The 15,918-nt window shown below is 35.9% G+C and overlaps 1 protein-coding gene across 1 annotated transcript; it reads left to right on the forward strand.

The window, feature by feature from the left end:
- Nucleotides 1-313: 313 nt before the first annotated feature.
- LOC127878396 (carbohydrate sulfotransferase 15-like) lies at nt 314-5,848 on the forward strand. The gene is made up of 7 exons (XM_052424922.1): nt 314-472; nt 1,643-1,802; nt 2,272-2,364; nt 2,844-3,003; nt 3,178-3,241; nt 4,129-4,276; nt 5,646-5,848. Exons 1-7 carry the CDS (start codon nt 314-316, stop codon nt 5,846-5,848), a joined length of 987 nt encoding a protein of 328 aa, XP_052280882.1.
- The last annotated feature ends 10,070 nt before the right edge of the window (nt 5,849-15,918 follow it).

Genomic DNA, 15,918 nt, shown 5'->3' on the forward strand with positions numbered 1-15,918 from the left:
AGTGGTGGTATATAAAACTTTCGATGTCGCTGATTCACTTACAAACAGATTTAATACAGGAATTGTTAAAAACACCCAATCACCCCAAAACGAAACGCAAACGGACGCAAACGTTATTCCAACAGACCGGAGTGTCCCTAAAGCAGAACGCCTGGTTCGTTTGCCGATGGCGGATATATCGCAGACAGGGAACAAACTAACAGATACGGTTAATACAACGCAAGCACCCCAAAACGATAAGCAAACAGACGCCATATCGCAAGTTATTCCAGACCGGAGTGTCCCAAAGGCAGAACGCATGGTTTCTATGAGGATGACGGATATATCACAGATAGCGAACAAGCTTCCAGGCGTCTTGACTAATCTGCAACCCCTCGGTCCGGGTATAAAGGAGAGCCCAGAGTTTCCAGGCATGCCGGATCCCTGCGCGGGGCCCAAGCGGATGACGGGTGTGGAGGACATCCTCTGTATGGTAAGGCATACAGTATGTTTGTTTTTTGGTAAATGCCTCGATAGTAGAACATCTAATGAGTTTGTCTCTTAACACACAAAACAGGATGCATCCAACTTTATATGTATTAAGATTGGTCCACAGATGTTCAAATACCACGAAGTCATACAAAACCAAACAGCGAGGCGTATCGAATCAGCGAACAATTCAGCAGTCATTCCATTGTTTGAAAAGCCCTTTTTTTCTTTATTTAATCTTATTAGCTTATTTTGCAAAACGTATACGCGTCACAACATATTTGTTCATTATGCACGCACGCCAACACTATTTCGCCATATGTAGATTCGCCAGTCTTTCTTTTTAATGTGTGCACTTGTCAGTTGCCATGAATTAGAAGTACATAAAAAAAGTCGCGTTCTGAGAAAACTGGGCTTAATGCATGTGCGTAAAGTGTCGTCCCAGATTAGCCTGTGCAGTCCGCCCAGGCTAATCAGGGACGACACTTTCCGCGTTTATGGTATTTTTAGTTTCAAGGAAGTCCCTCCTTACCGAAAATCAAGTTTAGGCGGAAAGTGTCGTCCCTGATTAGCCTGTTCGGACTGCACAGGCTAATCTGGGACGACACTTTACGCACAGGCATTAAGCCCAGTTGTGTCAGAACACGACTCATATCGTCAAGGCATATTTTGGAATGCGTGGTATAGTTATGTTGTAGGTCGCAATACGCATCGTGACCTCTTAGTTTTCACAATGCTCAGCGGCCCCGCTCCGTCACAACCGCCTCCATACCCGTAGCCAGGTGGGGGGGGGGCGTTTTGTGTCAGTCACTGAGTATGGTCAATGAAAGTGAAATTTCATATAAAGATGCTCTCTGACTTCAGTTTCTAACTACAAATAAAAAGTCACCAGAATGCACGATTTTAATTTGCATTTTAATTTTCTATGAGAAGGACCTCCAACCCCCCGATTGCAGGAGGGGGGCAGTCTCTCCCGCACCTACCCCCTTCGCCACTTCGTTGATCAATAACAATCATTGATGAGAAAATGTGCACCCCCTTTTCAAAACCATGGCTGCGGACCTGGTCTCACACCATTATTATTTTGCATTTATGGTCTATTGGCAATAACAATAACTGTAGCCTTGCAGCACGTATCGTCATCACCCTTTATTTTGTAGTATGTACTTTGCAGAAACCCCCGACATTCCTGCCGGATTACAAGAACCCCTGTTGGCTCGATGGCAACACGTTCCGCTGCCTTCCATACTTCCAACTGATCGGAATGTGCAAGAGCGCAACTTCCGACTTATTCAAGCGTCTGCACATGCACCCGGATATCATTCCGAACAGGGGCATTTTTGGGAAAGAAATCTGGTACTGGTCATGAAGGCGATTTGAAACAAGTAAGTTATGATCGCGATTTCGAGTGGAAAGTATGCACACTTTAAACCAGTTAATTATATATATTAACACAGTATTGAAATGCAAATTTCAGTAAAAATAGCCATGAGCCAATAACATGTCGTCTTTATGCGATTTATTGGTACGGTAATGTAAAGAAATGTTGCTTTTACGACACGCTTTTTTAAACTACAACTTATATTATTTAATCCCGAAACATGATATTACCCGCATACCATTGTGAAGTTTTCTATGTATGTTTTATGCAATATTAAACTCCATAAAATGTTCACCTATATAAGACCAATGTTCACTACTAATGTTTACACAAATAAAACGAAGCACTTATACATGGAAAGGCCCTAAGCTTAAACTTTCGTAATTTATTGTTTCTCACCCCTTGTTTCTTGTGGTTTACAGCGGGTAAATTCGGCAAGTTCAAGATGGGAATGACCTTGGAAGAGTTTACAAACCAGTTCTTTAGTTCCAAATTGCAGACCACAAATACCAATGGCAAACACAACAAAATCACGGATTTGTTTGTAAATAAGTTAATATTGCATTTTATCACTGATTACATTTATGCTCGCTCCTAATCTATATACAATAATATATCATGTCATACCATCAATGCATTTATAACATTTTACATCAACTTCATGGTTCTCGACGTCGTATATAAATGGTGTTTTCCATACCAGAACGAACCAAAAATACAATTATGTATTTTTTTATACATTATATTGATTTGAAATAAACTTAGGATTTTTCTAGCTTTTGAAAAAAAAATACTAATTTGTGAGTACAAACAAACCTTATACATATAATTGTGTTAAAAAATCACATACTTTCTCAACCGTTATTATTTTTGCGAAATAGTGGGTAATATGAGTCAGCGTTTAGTAAACATACGAATTATAAAGTGTTTTTTTTTTCTCAAAGTAATGCAGATCCGGATTCATGCATTATTTTACATTTCCCACGTGTATTAGGTAACGGTGATCCAATGGACTTTTGGGACCGCTTCCGTGAGAGCAACCTGCCGCAAAACACGCCCGGCGCCGACGAGCTGCTCTGGACGACGCCATATGCCGTCCACCACGTCAACCCGAACGTCAAGCTGCTACTCATGCTACGGGATCCCGTCGACAGGTAACGTTATTCGGGGTTACAGTAATTTTCAAAGATATGACAGATGTTGGCCTTTTTTGAAGCTCATCCTTAAATGTTTTATTTGATAAATGTAAACAAAAGAAAATAATAACGATTATAGACCATTTCATTCGCAATGACCACCTTATTACACATTTGCATCCGACTTTTCAGGTTGTATTCTCACTATTTCCATGGTCAATACGGCAAAACGGCACAATCCTTCCATGACCATGTGGTAATTTCCATTGAACGATGGAAGGCATGCACGAGCTCCCATAGCATTCGTCACTGCATTTACGATCAGTCCTTTAGAAAAAACGCTGCCGGTAAGCTCAGTATGTTAACACATAGAAAAACAAGAGATGTGTTGGTCAGAAACACAATGCCCCCTATTGCGCCACTTGGAAATGAAAGTTCAATATATCATTTGGCAGGTTGAGAAATAATTTCCCTTATAAAGCTTATTACTTCCTTTGGATTGTATTTTTTTTACTTTCAACACTGAAGGATGACATTTACCTTGACAATTCACCACTCAAAAAGTGCAGCTCCATGAGATACAAATGCATGCCAAATATCGAGTTGCTATCTTTAATATTGCAAAAGTTATGTCCAATGTTTAAGTTTTCGGAGGGACTGACGGACGGACGGACAGACAGTTCAAATGCTATATGCCACCCTACCGGGGGCATAAATATGGATCCACCAACTCTGACAATTTAGTAAAATGCTACAAAAGTAGAATAATTTAGATTTTTTTATGAATTTTCAATTCTTATTGTATAAAATGATGGCGGAATAAAACCTGGTACACGGAAGAACATGTATTCATTATTCCGTTGACAGAGCTCCTTCTCTGGCGACGACGTACATACAGCTTTTTACGTAAATGGGCATTTTTATATATTGTTTACAGTGAAAAATAATAGAAAAAGGTTTACCAACGTCTGCTTAAAATCATATGTAATAGTAAATATCGTTTACATGGATCGTCACCAAGGCATTCGTAGTGACGGCAAGGATTTGATAAGCTATAAAAAAACAGTCCGATCTCCGCACGGACGTTGAGAAAGCACGCGAAAATGCTTTCAAATGTTATCGTATTGTCTTTGCTTACTGCAGGCTCCAATCTTAACGAGCTTTTACATCGTGCACCTGTTGGAGTGGCTAAATGCGTTTCCGCGGGAGCAGATCTTGATTTTCCGGAACGAGGATTACACGGTGGACATAAAGGGCACCATGACGGACATATTCCGCTTTTTAAACGTCGGTGAGTGTTCGAGTGTGGTGCACACCGGTGCAAAAAGGCAATAATAATAATAGAGTCCGTCAGGCAATAGTCCAAACATGTTATTTAGTTTTAGAGGTGCACTGGATAGGTCTCTTACTTACGACCGTGAGGCGCTGACTTGATCATCATTCGCGTCTGTTCTCCGGATCTTCCTTAAAGGGACCTTTTCACAGAGTTGGCATGTATTGAAGTTTGTAATTATATGCTTTATATTGATGAATGTAAACATTGGACCTACAAAGCAAGGTAAAAAAAAAATAAGAAAAAAAGTATTTATCAACTGGGCTCGAACCACTGACCCCTGGAGTAAAAGTCTGACGCTTAGACAACACGGCCATCCGTGCTTATCCGATGAATGATGTATTTTATACTTTTGATAAACAATCCTCGTTGTGTCACAAAATATAACCACAACAACATAACTCGCCAAATTATTCAATCGTTTTGAGTTGCAACGCTTTATAATTTTCAGGTTTTTGAATCGTCACTAGATGCATATAATGTATGTTTAAGAGCATGGTAAATGTATTACTGTTACTCATAAATATCATAACTACAACGAAAATTTGCGAATCTGAAACACTTTTTTGTTAATTGCGTCAGTTCACCAAAACGTGAAAAGGTCCCTTTAAGTCACAAAGTACATGTTCTTTAAAAAAAAAATGTTCTCATACTTGAGAGAGATTGTTGAAGCCCACGGCTTTCGATATAATCGAGAAAAAAAATACTTTCTTGAATAAGTCTTACCAAAAACTGGATAATAATTCTTCTGTTAACACTCGGCTCTGTTAACAGATCGACACATCAGTATAAGTATTACCCTCATATATAAGTCTGGATGGAGAGGAACATACTAGACGTCTGTTAAGTTAAAACTTCATTCAAACAAATACATATATGAGAAACGCGCTCTTGTAATACAGGGCTCATTGCATGTGCATAAAGTGTCGTCTAAGATAATTGTATGCAGATCGCACAGGCTTATCAGGGACGACACTTATTGCATGTGCTTAAAGTGTTGTCTAAGATAATTCTAAGACGACACTTTAAGCACATGCAATAAGGTTTCCGGTTTTATCGGTTTTCTTTTTCTCTCTCTTTTTAACGAAAACCCATCTAAGCATAAAGTGTCGTGCCTGATAAGCCTATGCGGTCCGCTTATCAGTGATTATTACAACGTGATGCTTGGCACGTGGTATTAATAAACGCATACACGATCTAACATTTGTTAATAGTTCCCAATGTGTTAACAATTTAAAAAAGAAAAACTCTGAAATGCCACTTTATTTGAAATCGGTCACTAGCATTTGCAACTTTAAAACCGACTCTGTTTAAATTGACCATTTAGACGTCCCCAACGACCGCGTTCTCACGCAGATGGCAAACATGGCCCCATTCTACGAGTCAAAGAAGCGGAAGTCGGCCGGGCCCATGCTACCAGAAACCAAGCGCCTTCTGGTGGAGCTCTATCGGCCCTACAACGAGCAGCTCGCGGATTTCCTCGGGGACGAGAGATTCGCCTGGCGCGACGCCTCTTTTGCCACCGCATAGACGACCGTCAGCATTACTCGTAGTATACTTTCCTTAAGGCCAGCATTTTTTTATTTGTTTAACGGTAAACTTTTCAAAAAAAATGAGTCGGGGGGGGGGATAAATAAAAATAACAATAAAATCATGAAAAGTGAGCAGTCTACCAAAAAGATAAAAATAAAACTGTCTAAATTGATATATTTTTTTTATTTTTGAAAATTTAAAAATAAGCCAATTTAACCTTATGTATACTTGCATTAACCTTTTAGTGTTTTATATATCTTATTACACTGTTGTAGAAGCTTTTTATAATAATAGTAAACATATTTTTATATATATTTATATGTAAAAGCACCTTTCGCATGTATTATACTATATTGCTTCAATAGAGACCATTAACCACGCCAGGTGTGTAGTGTATTATAGTGATCGTTAAACTTTTGTTGAGTGTTTATCATATGCATGTTTATAACAAATATAGCATGCATTTGACTTAAATAAAAAAGAATTGAAAACTTTTGAAATTGTTTAATAGCTTTAAATAACAACCAACTTTGTAACTTTCATCCATGGGTGGAATATGCACACTAAAAATACTATTTAATATACAACAGACTTGCTTTATATCATGATAATTTGTATCAATCTGACATAAGAAAAAAAAATGAGCCACATTACAGGAAATTGGACCTTAGGGCGATTGCGACCATTTTGGCTCCAAAAAGAGCAGTCTGATCAGGATCCAAACTGTTCAACATAATTGTCATTCAGTCAGTACTTCTAAAGATGTTAAGCGAACACTTTGGATCCTGATCAGACTGCGCTTAAATTGATCTTGATCCAAACTTTGTGTAGTGAACGTTCTAGTACATAAAATGTGAATATTTTATTTAAAAACCGTGAGTTATAGACTTATAAAAACATGTGCGGCATTTCATTTTATATTCAGAGAGAGTTATAGTGGATATATATGTAAAGTGAACACAAGAGGCATGACTACAATATTTGGTGTGCAACATCGTTATGAGGTTCTCTTTGAAGTTTGTTCAAATCATGCAGAAAATTTGCCCTCCCTAGTGGTTACTGTTTTGCTTATAAATATAAATAATATAATCATTCTCTGAAATCGCAAGGCCCTTTGGTTTGTTGCGTTGCATGCCAACCATATAGTACTTCATTGCTAAGTTTCCTCAAAGCATGTCTCCGTGGTCAAAACTGTTTGCGCTTCAGGGGTCAACTGTTTTATATAGATTAATGTCTTTGATATTTCCTAACAACACAGACACCGCAAGGGTCAGTGGTTCCATATGTGGTGTGTAACATGTTAGTGTTTTCTTCTTCTAGATGTGATCAAATCATACATTTGGAGTTAAAAATAACCCGTCCTTGTTTCGCATGCTTAATGTAAACTTATATAATAAAGAGTTAAACAATATTATTCTCTCAAAACGCATGGGTTATGTGATTAGTATTTTGTATGTGACATTTTATGGCGGTAATCTTCGTAGGTTTTGTATCATGTCCATTGGCTTCACATAAGCACCAACAAAATATTGAGGTAAAAGACACAATATACCTTGAAACCTAGATTTAATTCATTGAACATTTTCTTAAGTGAAAGCCGTATAAAGAATTAAATAGCACATGTAGCAAGGATTTAAATTGTTCTAGTAGAATTACTCTGCTGACTGTATATAACTTACTCGCAAGATTAATTATATATAGAACACAACTTTTGAACTATGTAATTGTATATTTTAAAATAGTATTTTATTTTAAAAATTTCGTAAAAGACTCACAGCATTGTCAAAATAAAATGGTGTAAACTGTTGCACATATTATTTTGTTCCTCCCTTATTCACAGTTTAAGTTCAAATGAAAATTTCTATGGAATGTGTTGTCTGTATTATTTTAAGGAGAAACAGCAAGTACATGTTTTGGATATATATAAACAGAGAGAGCTATATAAATGTGAAGATAATAATAACCCTTGGAACAAATACATAGAGCCGATTAAGCACCAGGGCCCTTGCTACACTTTGGGGGATTGGGGCCGGGGCCCTTAGAGGGGGGAATTTCACGTCGTTTTCGGCGAAAAGGGGAATTTTACAAGATCTTTTCACCAATCATTCAACACTTAATATTGCTCTATTTTAATGTAATTTACATAAATATACATTTAATCAAAGATTTATAGTAAGATACCAGCTGGCAACATAGGTATAAAAGTTAAAAAAAAATGTTTTGGAGTGTGGAGTTTTTAGAAGAAATAGGGGAAGAAAGTATACTATTTTAAGGTGGGAATGTGGCCGAATTTCGTCCCCAAAAACGGCCAAACGAGGGCACTGAGTACATTTATCAACAGAGCTTGAGGTGTGATAAATTTATTTGCATTCCTTGCAGTACAAATCTTGCAGTATGAAAACATTATTTACAGTTGATAGAACATCATATTTCGGCTAAATAATAACTCATTTTTGAAAAATAATGTCAAGAAAAATAAATAAAACTTTCTTGTGACTTTGACGGACATAAGAACATCGGGACCCAATACTATTTTCTTCAGAAGCTGGGTTGCATACTTTTTTCTAAATAAAGAATATATATGGTTGGCAGGGGAATGGGATTATTGATGCAAGTACCTGTGGTTCAGTCCTCATGTTCATTATAAAGAAACGTAAAGTAGTACTTCTTGGACATTTTCTGGATGTTGATTTTAATCTATAAAAATATTACAGGATATGCATTTTAATAAATACGCATATTTATTAAACCTACCCAAAACTTTTTTACACACCGAAAGTTATCGATGTTGACACCTCTGAATCATCTGCAAAAACTCATTATTATTTTGAATTTCATATCACATAATATGGGCATGATATCAACAATGGTGTTCTGAAGATTATCTTTTCTAATTGAAATTGTTTCTGCTCCGTTTTGAATTAATTTGATTTTAAAATATGCTACATTTGTCTCGTTGATGTTAATGTCCGCCATTTCGGAAATGCAATATGAAAATCATTTGTCAAATACTCACCGATTGGCTAATAGCGTGTGGTATTGGCTGCAATAGCCAATGAAAATCGCTGACGCTTTGCAAGTCGAATTGGAACAACGAAACAACCCGTATTATAAACAAATTTTGAACAACACTTTCGGCAATCTGCGCAATTTTTTCTAGTTTTGGATACAATACTAGGTCGGCGGGTGAAATGTAAATTAAAAAAAACGAAAGTGACTTTTATTTTTAGCTGTATTTGTCGAAAAATAGGGTTGGTCGCTCCCGTAAAACAGATAATAAACAAATGCTGGCCTAATCCCAGTGGGATAAAGTCGGCATAGCTTTTGGGATACGATTTATATGTAAGGCATGGGTATTCAGTGAAGAATATCTCCCGACGTTTATACATGTGCATTCAAAATTAAATAATGGTACATTCCAAGCGCTTCGTGGGATACATGATTTAATGGTATACCGTTCTTACACCGTAAACATCGTTTGCATGTTTACGAGTACTTAGGATATGCATGAGATCTCGAATAATAAATGCCAACAATAAAGCGTTCCTATGAATATACGTGACTGTGATGAAATACATCTCCCGGCGGCGTAAGTGTTCCGGAAATTACGATCGTGCTTGTGGCTAGTGGCTGTTATTGACTGTGATAAATAATTCAGAAACTGACTGTGATAATAAAAGGGATAAATTTAGGGGTACAAGCTATGTGTATAGTGCAACTAAATATGTGGGGACACAATTTATACCAATCTAATGTGTTCATGGCAAGCAGTTACTACATGGATGGGTCAATGAAACATATATTCGGAGTATTGACCACAAAAAGTTATATGCAATAGTTTGGTATTGTACCATCGCTACACACAGGCCGTTGGTCTAATAATTGGGCTGTATTTTTACATTTTGTATTTTCCAACATTTCGAAATTAATTTCGCAATGATTGTTTTGACTGTGTTTTATTGATCTGGGGCCGTGAATTGAATAAATTGACATTTGACTGTGTAAACTGTGTAAACACACAACTGTGCCGCGGGAAAACCGGACTTAATGCATGTTCGTAAAGCATCGTCCTTGATTATCGTCTGCAGTCCGCACGGACTAATCATGTACGAAACTTTCCCTACAGAATCGCTTTCGTTTAGAAGAAAATCATTTTAACAAAAAATATATCAAAGCGGAAAATTTCGTCCCTGGTTCTTGCAAATGCATAAATGGCCCTACTGGTACTCGATTCAATGGAAAGAAATGTGATTCTTATGAATTGTACATAGTATTACTGCTGGTATTTTCTAGACACGTATTTGCACAATAGAAGGCGATTCCAGTTTTATGGAAATTATTGTGCTGTTTCGTTGCATAAGGAGACAACAATTCGAATGCATTACTTATGCTAGTCAAATATAATATACATGTACATGTAATGCCTGTCGCATTTGTTATGTTTGTTTAACTCTTGATAAACGTACTCTAAGTCTTATGTTCTTTTTAAAACGTTCGCATTTTAAACGTGAATCTGATCTATTTTATGTTTAACAGTTTGAATGTTTCATTGTCTGTTGTATTTGTGTAAATAGCGCACGTTTACAATGTGAAATGTGTTATAATCGCTCGCATTTATTGGTCCGCTATACAGTCACACACGGTTCATTGTGGATAAGATAGCTCCAGACCATACTGCTCGAATGCGCAGGCTGGTCTGGATCCACCCTGGCCGTTTATGACATAAGACCTATTATCGCATGACAAGGATAATATTTTATTGTATTCAAATTATAATTTTATTTTTTAACGTTAGAATATTTTTCTATTAATATTATTTGATATTATATTTATATCAGGTAGTTACAGTTCCTAAAATATTGTTAGTAGTTTTGTTTATCTTGCAATGTATGTTTTCAAAGATACTGCATTGAAATGCTATGCCTATATGTATGTAATGTACGTTAATGTTAGTGTTTTCAGTCATGCGTTGGATAGTCTTTACCCGATAATACGTGTAACATTACTCAAAGCTGTCTTAATATTTGTATTGTAACTGAGTAAACTGTCTGGGGTTTCAGCTCATGTACTTGTGGCATTAATATAGAACTGACCTCAATCCACGTGTTTTTTTGTATTTTCATTCACATTTAGATGACCTCGAGTTTTTGTCAATAAGCGAATATTAAAGTCGCCCAAATTGATATGTCTCACAACAATTCGGTTATCTCAACTGACCAGAATTGATCAGTATTCGTCAGATATATTCTAAAGCTTAACTCTTAAATACTGATTTTCGCAAAAATTGTGACAAAAAATGCCAAAAAAATAGAAAAAGGAACCTAATCATGTAAATGACGGAATCCTCAAGACTATTATTAACCTGTAACGTATACACGCTTTGGGTCATGTGAGCGCCAAATTCAAGTGATTTCCACCTAGCACGCTATTTACAAAACAAAGAAGAACTACTAAATAACACAAGCAATTTACGAACGAATTATTTCGACGGATAGCCCTAGTAAAGTGATTATAAAACATGATTTGTGTATTGAATATCATGTTAGTAAACAGTTAGAATGCACGCTGATTGCATAGAAACGATTTCTCAAATCAGAGCGAATTCAATAAGGCCGATTTGTGGATTGAAAACAAAGGGAGTTTTTATCAAGCTTGATGAAATTTTATTGAAATTTGTCGAGTAATATGCATAGATATTGACAAAAAATCACGCTGCAAAAAAGATTACGCTGCTATGTACTGTCTGTTTGCTTGTCCCATTGTTAACGGGTAATGACATAATTATTCATCATTCATGCAACTGGCGTTGTGAACAATGATGCAATGGTCACGTGGTTTTACATGTGACCCGCGCGTGTTTAAATTTAGATTATTTCTGGGCATGTATAGACATGAAAAGCCCTATCTTTGTACTGAATTTTGGGCATTTCTTGACCGATTTTACCGAAAAAAATGCACATCTGACATAAATACAAACACATTTTGACTCAAACTCACTTTTTTGAGACACATAACAAAAATGGAAAAATATACAAACATCAACTCGGGTAGCTTTAATGTGACACAACTGCATACAACTCTAGAACGCTGTTCGTACATGTGACTAGCTGAGCTCCGAATACCGCTATTTACACATTGAAGTGTCGACGCAAAAAAAATATATCTACTAAACAGTAACGTTTGAAGTCAGCACGAAATATGCAAAGTTAGGGTTATATTCGTTACGCCATGCGAACATGGGTCTTATGCCATATCCGACCAGCGTAGCTTCTGACGAGACAGCGCAATTGAAAAGTTTAGCCAGGAGCTACCCTTAATGCTATAAAGACATGCAAGGTTCCATGATCTTATGAGCGGAAATAGTAGCTCCTGACCAGACTGTGCAGATGCGCAGGCAATTTTCTTATAGCGATATAATAAAAGTCAAAACACGTGTCTGTGATTTTTTACGGAATATTACGCTTGTCAATTGTTCCAAGAGTTTGTATCACTCGAGAACAATTGACTAGCGTAATATTCCTTTTATTATATAAACAACTAACGAAAACAGTTAACAAATGTATTTTTTACTTTAACAAAACTGACAAAACAATGACTAAAACGGTACGCCATAGTTTATTAAAGACGCGTATGAATACAGATTATGTAAATTAACGTTTAAACATTCGAACCGGGAAAACACAGGTTTCCAACACGCTTACCTTAATGCCATCGTTCATCCAATTTTTATAACAATTAAGTTGACAACTTTAATCCGATGTTTATAACAAAAACGTTTAAACGATATGCACTTCCACTTCTATCTTCCATGTCTTTATCGAAAATTAGTTTAAACCACACTATTGTATTGTATTCCTATCAAAATATAGAGTTTAGAGTTTATTTGATAATACAGTAGGCAATATGACCATGAGTATACATGAAATATCAAATACAATATGCAAAAAAACAAAGTCACAGGTCATTCGAATCATAGACATCAAAAATATATCGGTACAATTTAAAGCAAAGTATTGGATATTTATACATTTACATTTATAAATATACATTTATGCATGATAAACACACACTCCAAAAAACGTTTTTAACACATAGTTTACTGTTAAAAAACACCACGTCCGACATGTCCTTCAATTTCAGAGAGTTTAGATAAAACTATTGTGTTTCGCCACAGAAATGACGTCACACGATATACTACGTAATATATTTCGTAATATAAAATATTTCTATTTTCCGTGCAAGTAATGTGACGTCATTAAATGGGTCAAAGTAGTCCGGCTAGTATGGTAATACGGAATTGGAAATAACGAGTAGCGTAATACGGGATTTTTTATTTCAACGATTGGTACAACCTGTATTTTGTTAAAACATTAAACAGGTATATAACAAAAATATATATTGATATAACCATAGCTCATCAGGGCATAATACAATATATTACAACGTCAAAATGTCATGGAGATAACGTCATATCAATTATGACGTCATAACGTCAATAAATATTCAAATTTAATTGGGGTTTAAATACACATGTTGTCCTTTGGCTAACCTAGCTGAAATATTGATCGAAAATAAAATGGCAATATTTTAAATTTTGGTTCATAATGTGAACATTCATCTAAATGTTTACTTAAAGGCATCTGTCTTGTTGAGGGGTCTCGCATTTGTTGTTTATGAACAGATCGTCTATTTCTAAGTTTATCGCCAGTTTGGCCTATATAATATTTGTTGCGAGACCCTCATATATATATTTATATATTTATATATATTTATATATATATACAACATATATATATATACATATATATATATATATATATATATATATATATATATATATATATATATATATATATATGCTTACAGGCTTATTTTTGTTCTAACCGAAATATTTGTTTGTCTGTCGTTATACAGCATACATTCACAGGCGCACTCCGTTTGAATGGGTCAGAATGTGTTTTCATTTTTTTATAGTTTTAATTTATAATGCTTGTATAAGAACCCGCCATTATTGCATAACTATTACTTTTCCTTCATCATAATGAGTGTTGTTAATTACGAGATTAAATGACAGATTTTAATAGATAAAAAACGGTGTCGTCCCGATTGTCCCACATTTAGAAATTCAATACACCGTACAAATAGGTGTGAAGAGGCGTAAGATGGGTAATACAAGTGTAAAAAATATCATGTCTAGGATTTATTATGATTAACTACGATCAAAGTATAAAACGATAATTATCTATTGTTTGTCTGCTGTAACATAAATACAATTTAAATTTAAAAAAAATAAGATAAATAAAAACTGTTATTTTATATAATTAAATAACAGTTGAACATCTCAAACATGCATTAATATATATCCATGCGTTATCAATAAATTAACCTAACTTCACTTTTTTCAAAATGCCACGTTATTTATTTACTAATAAACACGAAGGGATGAGCATTTTGCTTGACGGATTCAGATTTGTATTTTAATATGTATACTTGTATACTCATTGATCTTATAACAGTGTTACTTATAACTAAGTAGTGTTAGTATGCCATTCGAATTAAAGTGTACAGAATCTTTATTCAAAGGGGAGATTAAATAACGGATTGAATGATTGATGCTTTGAATCGAAATATTAAGATTAAATGGAGATTGTTAAATAAACAAATTACCTGAGATTGTTTGATTTTTTAATACATTCATATTTCATTTTTATAGGTATTAAATCGATTTGTGATTAAATATAAAATGTTAATAAAGTGTGTCTATATTCCCTCTATTGGAAGAAAATAAAAATAAAATATTTATCGAGAAACACTTTTGTGTTTATGTTTTGTTAATTTAATCAAATAAATACACGAAATAAATACCCCTTTTCGAGCCCCAGATATGCGACTTACCTGTATGTTCCGTTATCGATATTTTACTCTTAAAATAAAAATGTGGGACAATCGGGAGTAAACCTAAAAAACATGGTCTCATTTTGGGAAATAAGTTTTCGGATGTATGCTACCAGACAAAAGTATATGTCCATATGTTCCAATAGGCTTTGAAGTTTGCCTGTAAATTGCACACCCGCCTGGTATTTGATGTGTGCGTATCTTTTGTAACACAAAAGGCACACGAAACAGTTTAACGCATACGGACAGTTTTAACTGTTTTTACTTTTGATGGATCCTGCGTCAAGTTCTCGTCATTTCAACAAAAATGTTGTTTCGCCCGATTTATGTATCCGTGTCTATTGACGTGTCGAAACCAAGCTAACTTTCTTCGTTTGACAGTCGCTAGTAGGGGTTCTTGTGGACCAACAAGTGTTGCATTCATGTTTGGACGTACTCGTTGGTCTTATGCTCCGTATAGGAGATGCGGAGCAGTGTTCGGAGACATTTATTTTCAATGCCTGAATCCTGAGTTCTGTGTCCGCGTGAAGCGTCTAAGTCTCGCAGCCGTAGAGTAAGATGGGGACTACGATGGACTTAAGAGCATGTACTTCGTGGGGAAGCTGATAGAACTGATTGCCAACAATCCTCTCAGTCTGCCATGGAAATTCTTATTCGGACCTCAGTGGCACTAGTACTATCCTGTGGCAGGGTTGCGCCCAAGTACCTGAAGCCGGTTACTTCTTCAAGCTTCTCGACGTTCATGGTGATGACTGAACTGGTGTTGGTCATTCTGTTCACCATGATCTTGACTACTTCTTGCTGACCTACATCCCGTATGCTCTTTCTATTTCATAGCTTGCTTGTGTAATCTTGAAGTTCACTATTGGTGCCACCCATGAGTCCAATGCCATCAGCGAATCTCATGTCGATGATGATTATTTTTTGTTCAATCCATTTCTGCTAAGCCTTTTTCAACTTCTTCCTAACCTCCTTGTTCGCGTTCTGGTAATTAGCCATAGAGTCCAGGTTTCTCATGACTCAACTTTCTTATTTTGTCACATAGGTTCATGATTTTGGTCGTCACACATGGCTTGTTCTTCCGTCTCTCTCTCCCAAGCACTTCTTTGGCCGATGACAGAAGGACATTCTTGATGTTGTTGCTATGTTATTGTCTAAATTGTGCATGGCTG

The sequence above is a fragment of the Dreissena polymorpha genome, chromosome 4 (genome assembly GCF_020536995.1).
Source record: "Dreissena polymorpha isolate Duluth1 chromosome 4, UMN_Dpol_1.0, whole genome shotgun sequence".
In the NCBI taxonomy this organism is placed as follows: Eukaryota; Metazoa; Mollusca; class Bivalvia; order Myida; family Dreissenidae; genus Dreissena; species Dreissena polymorpha.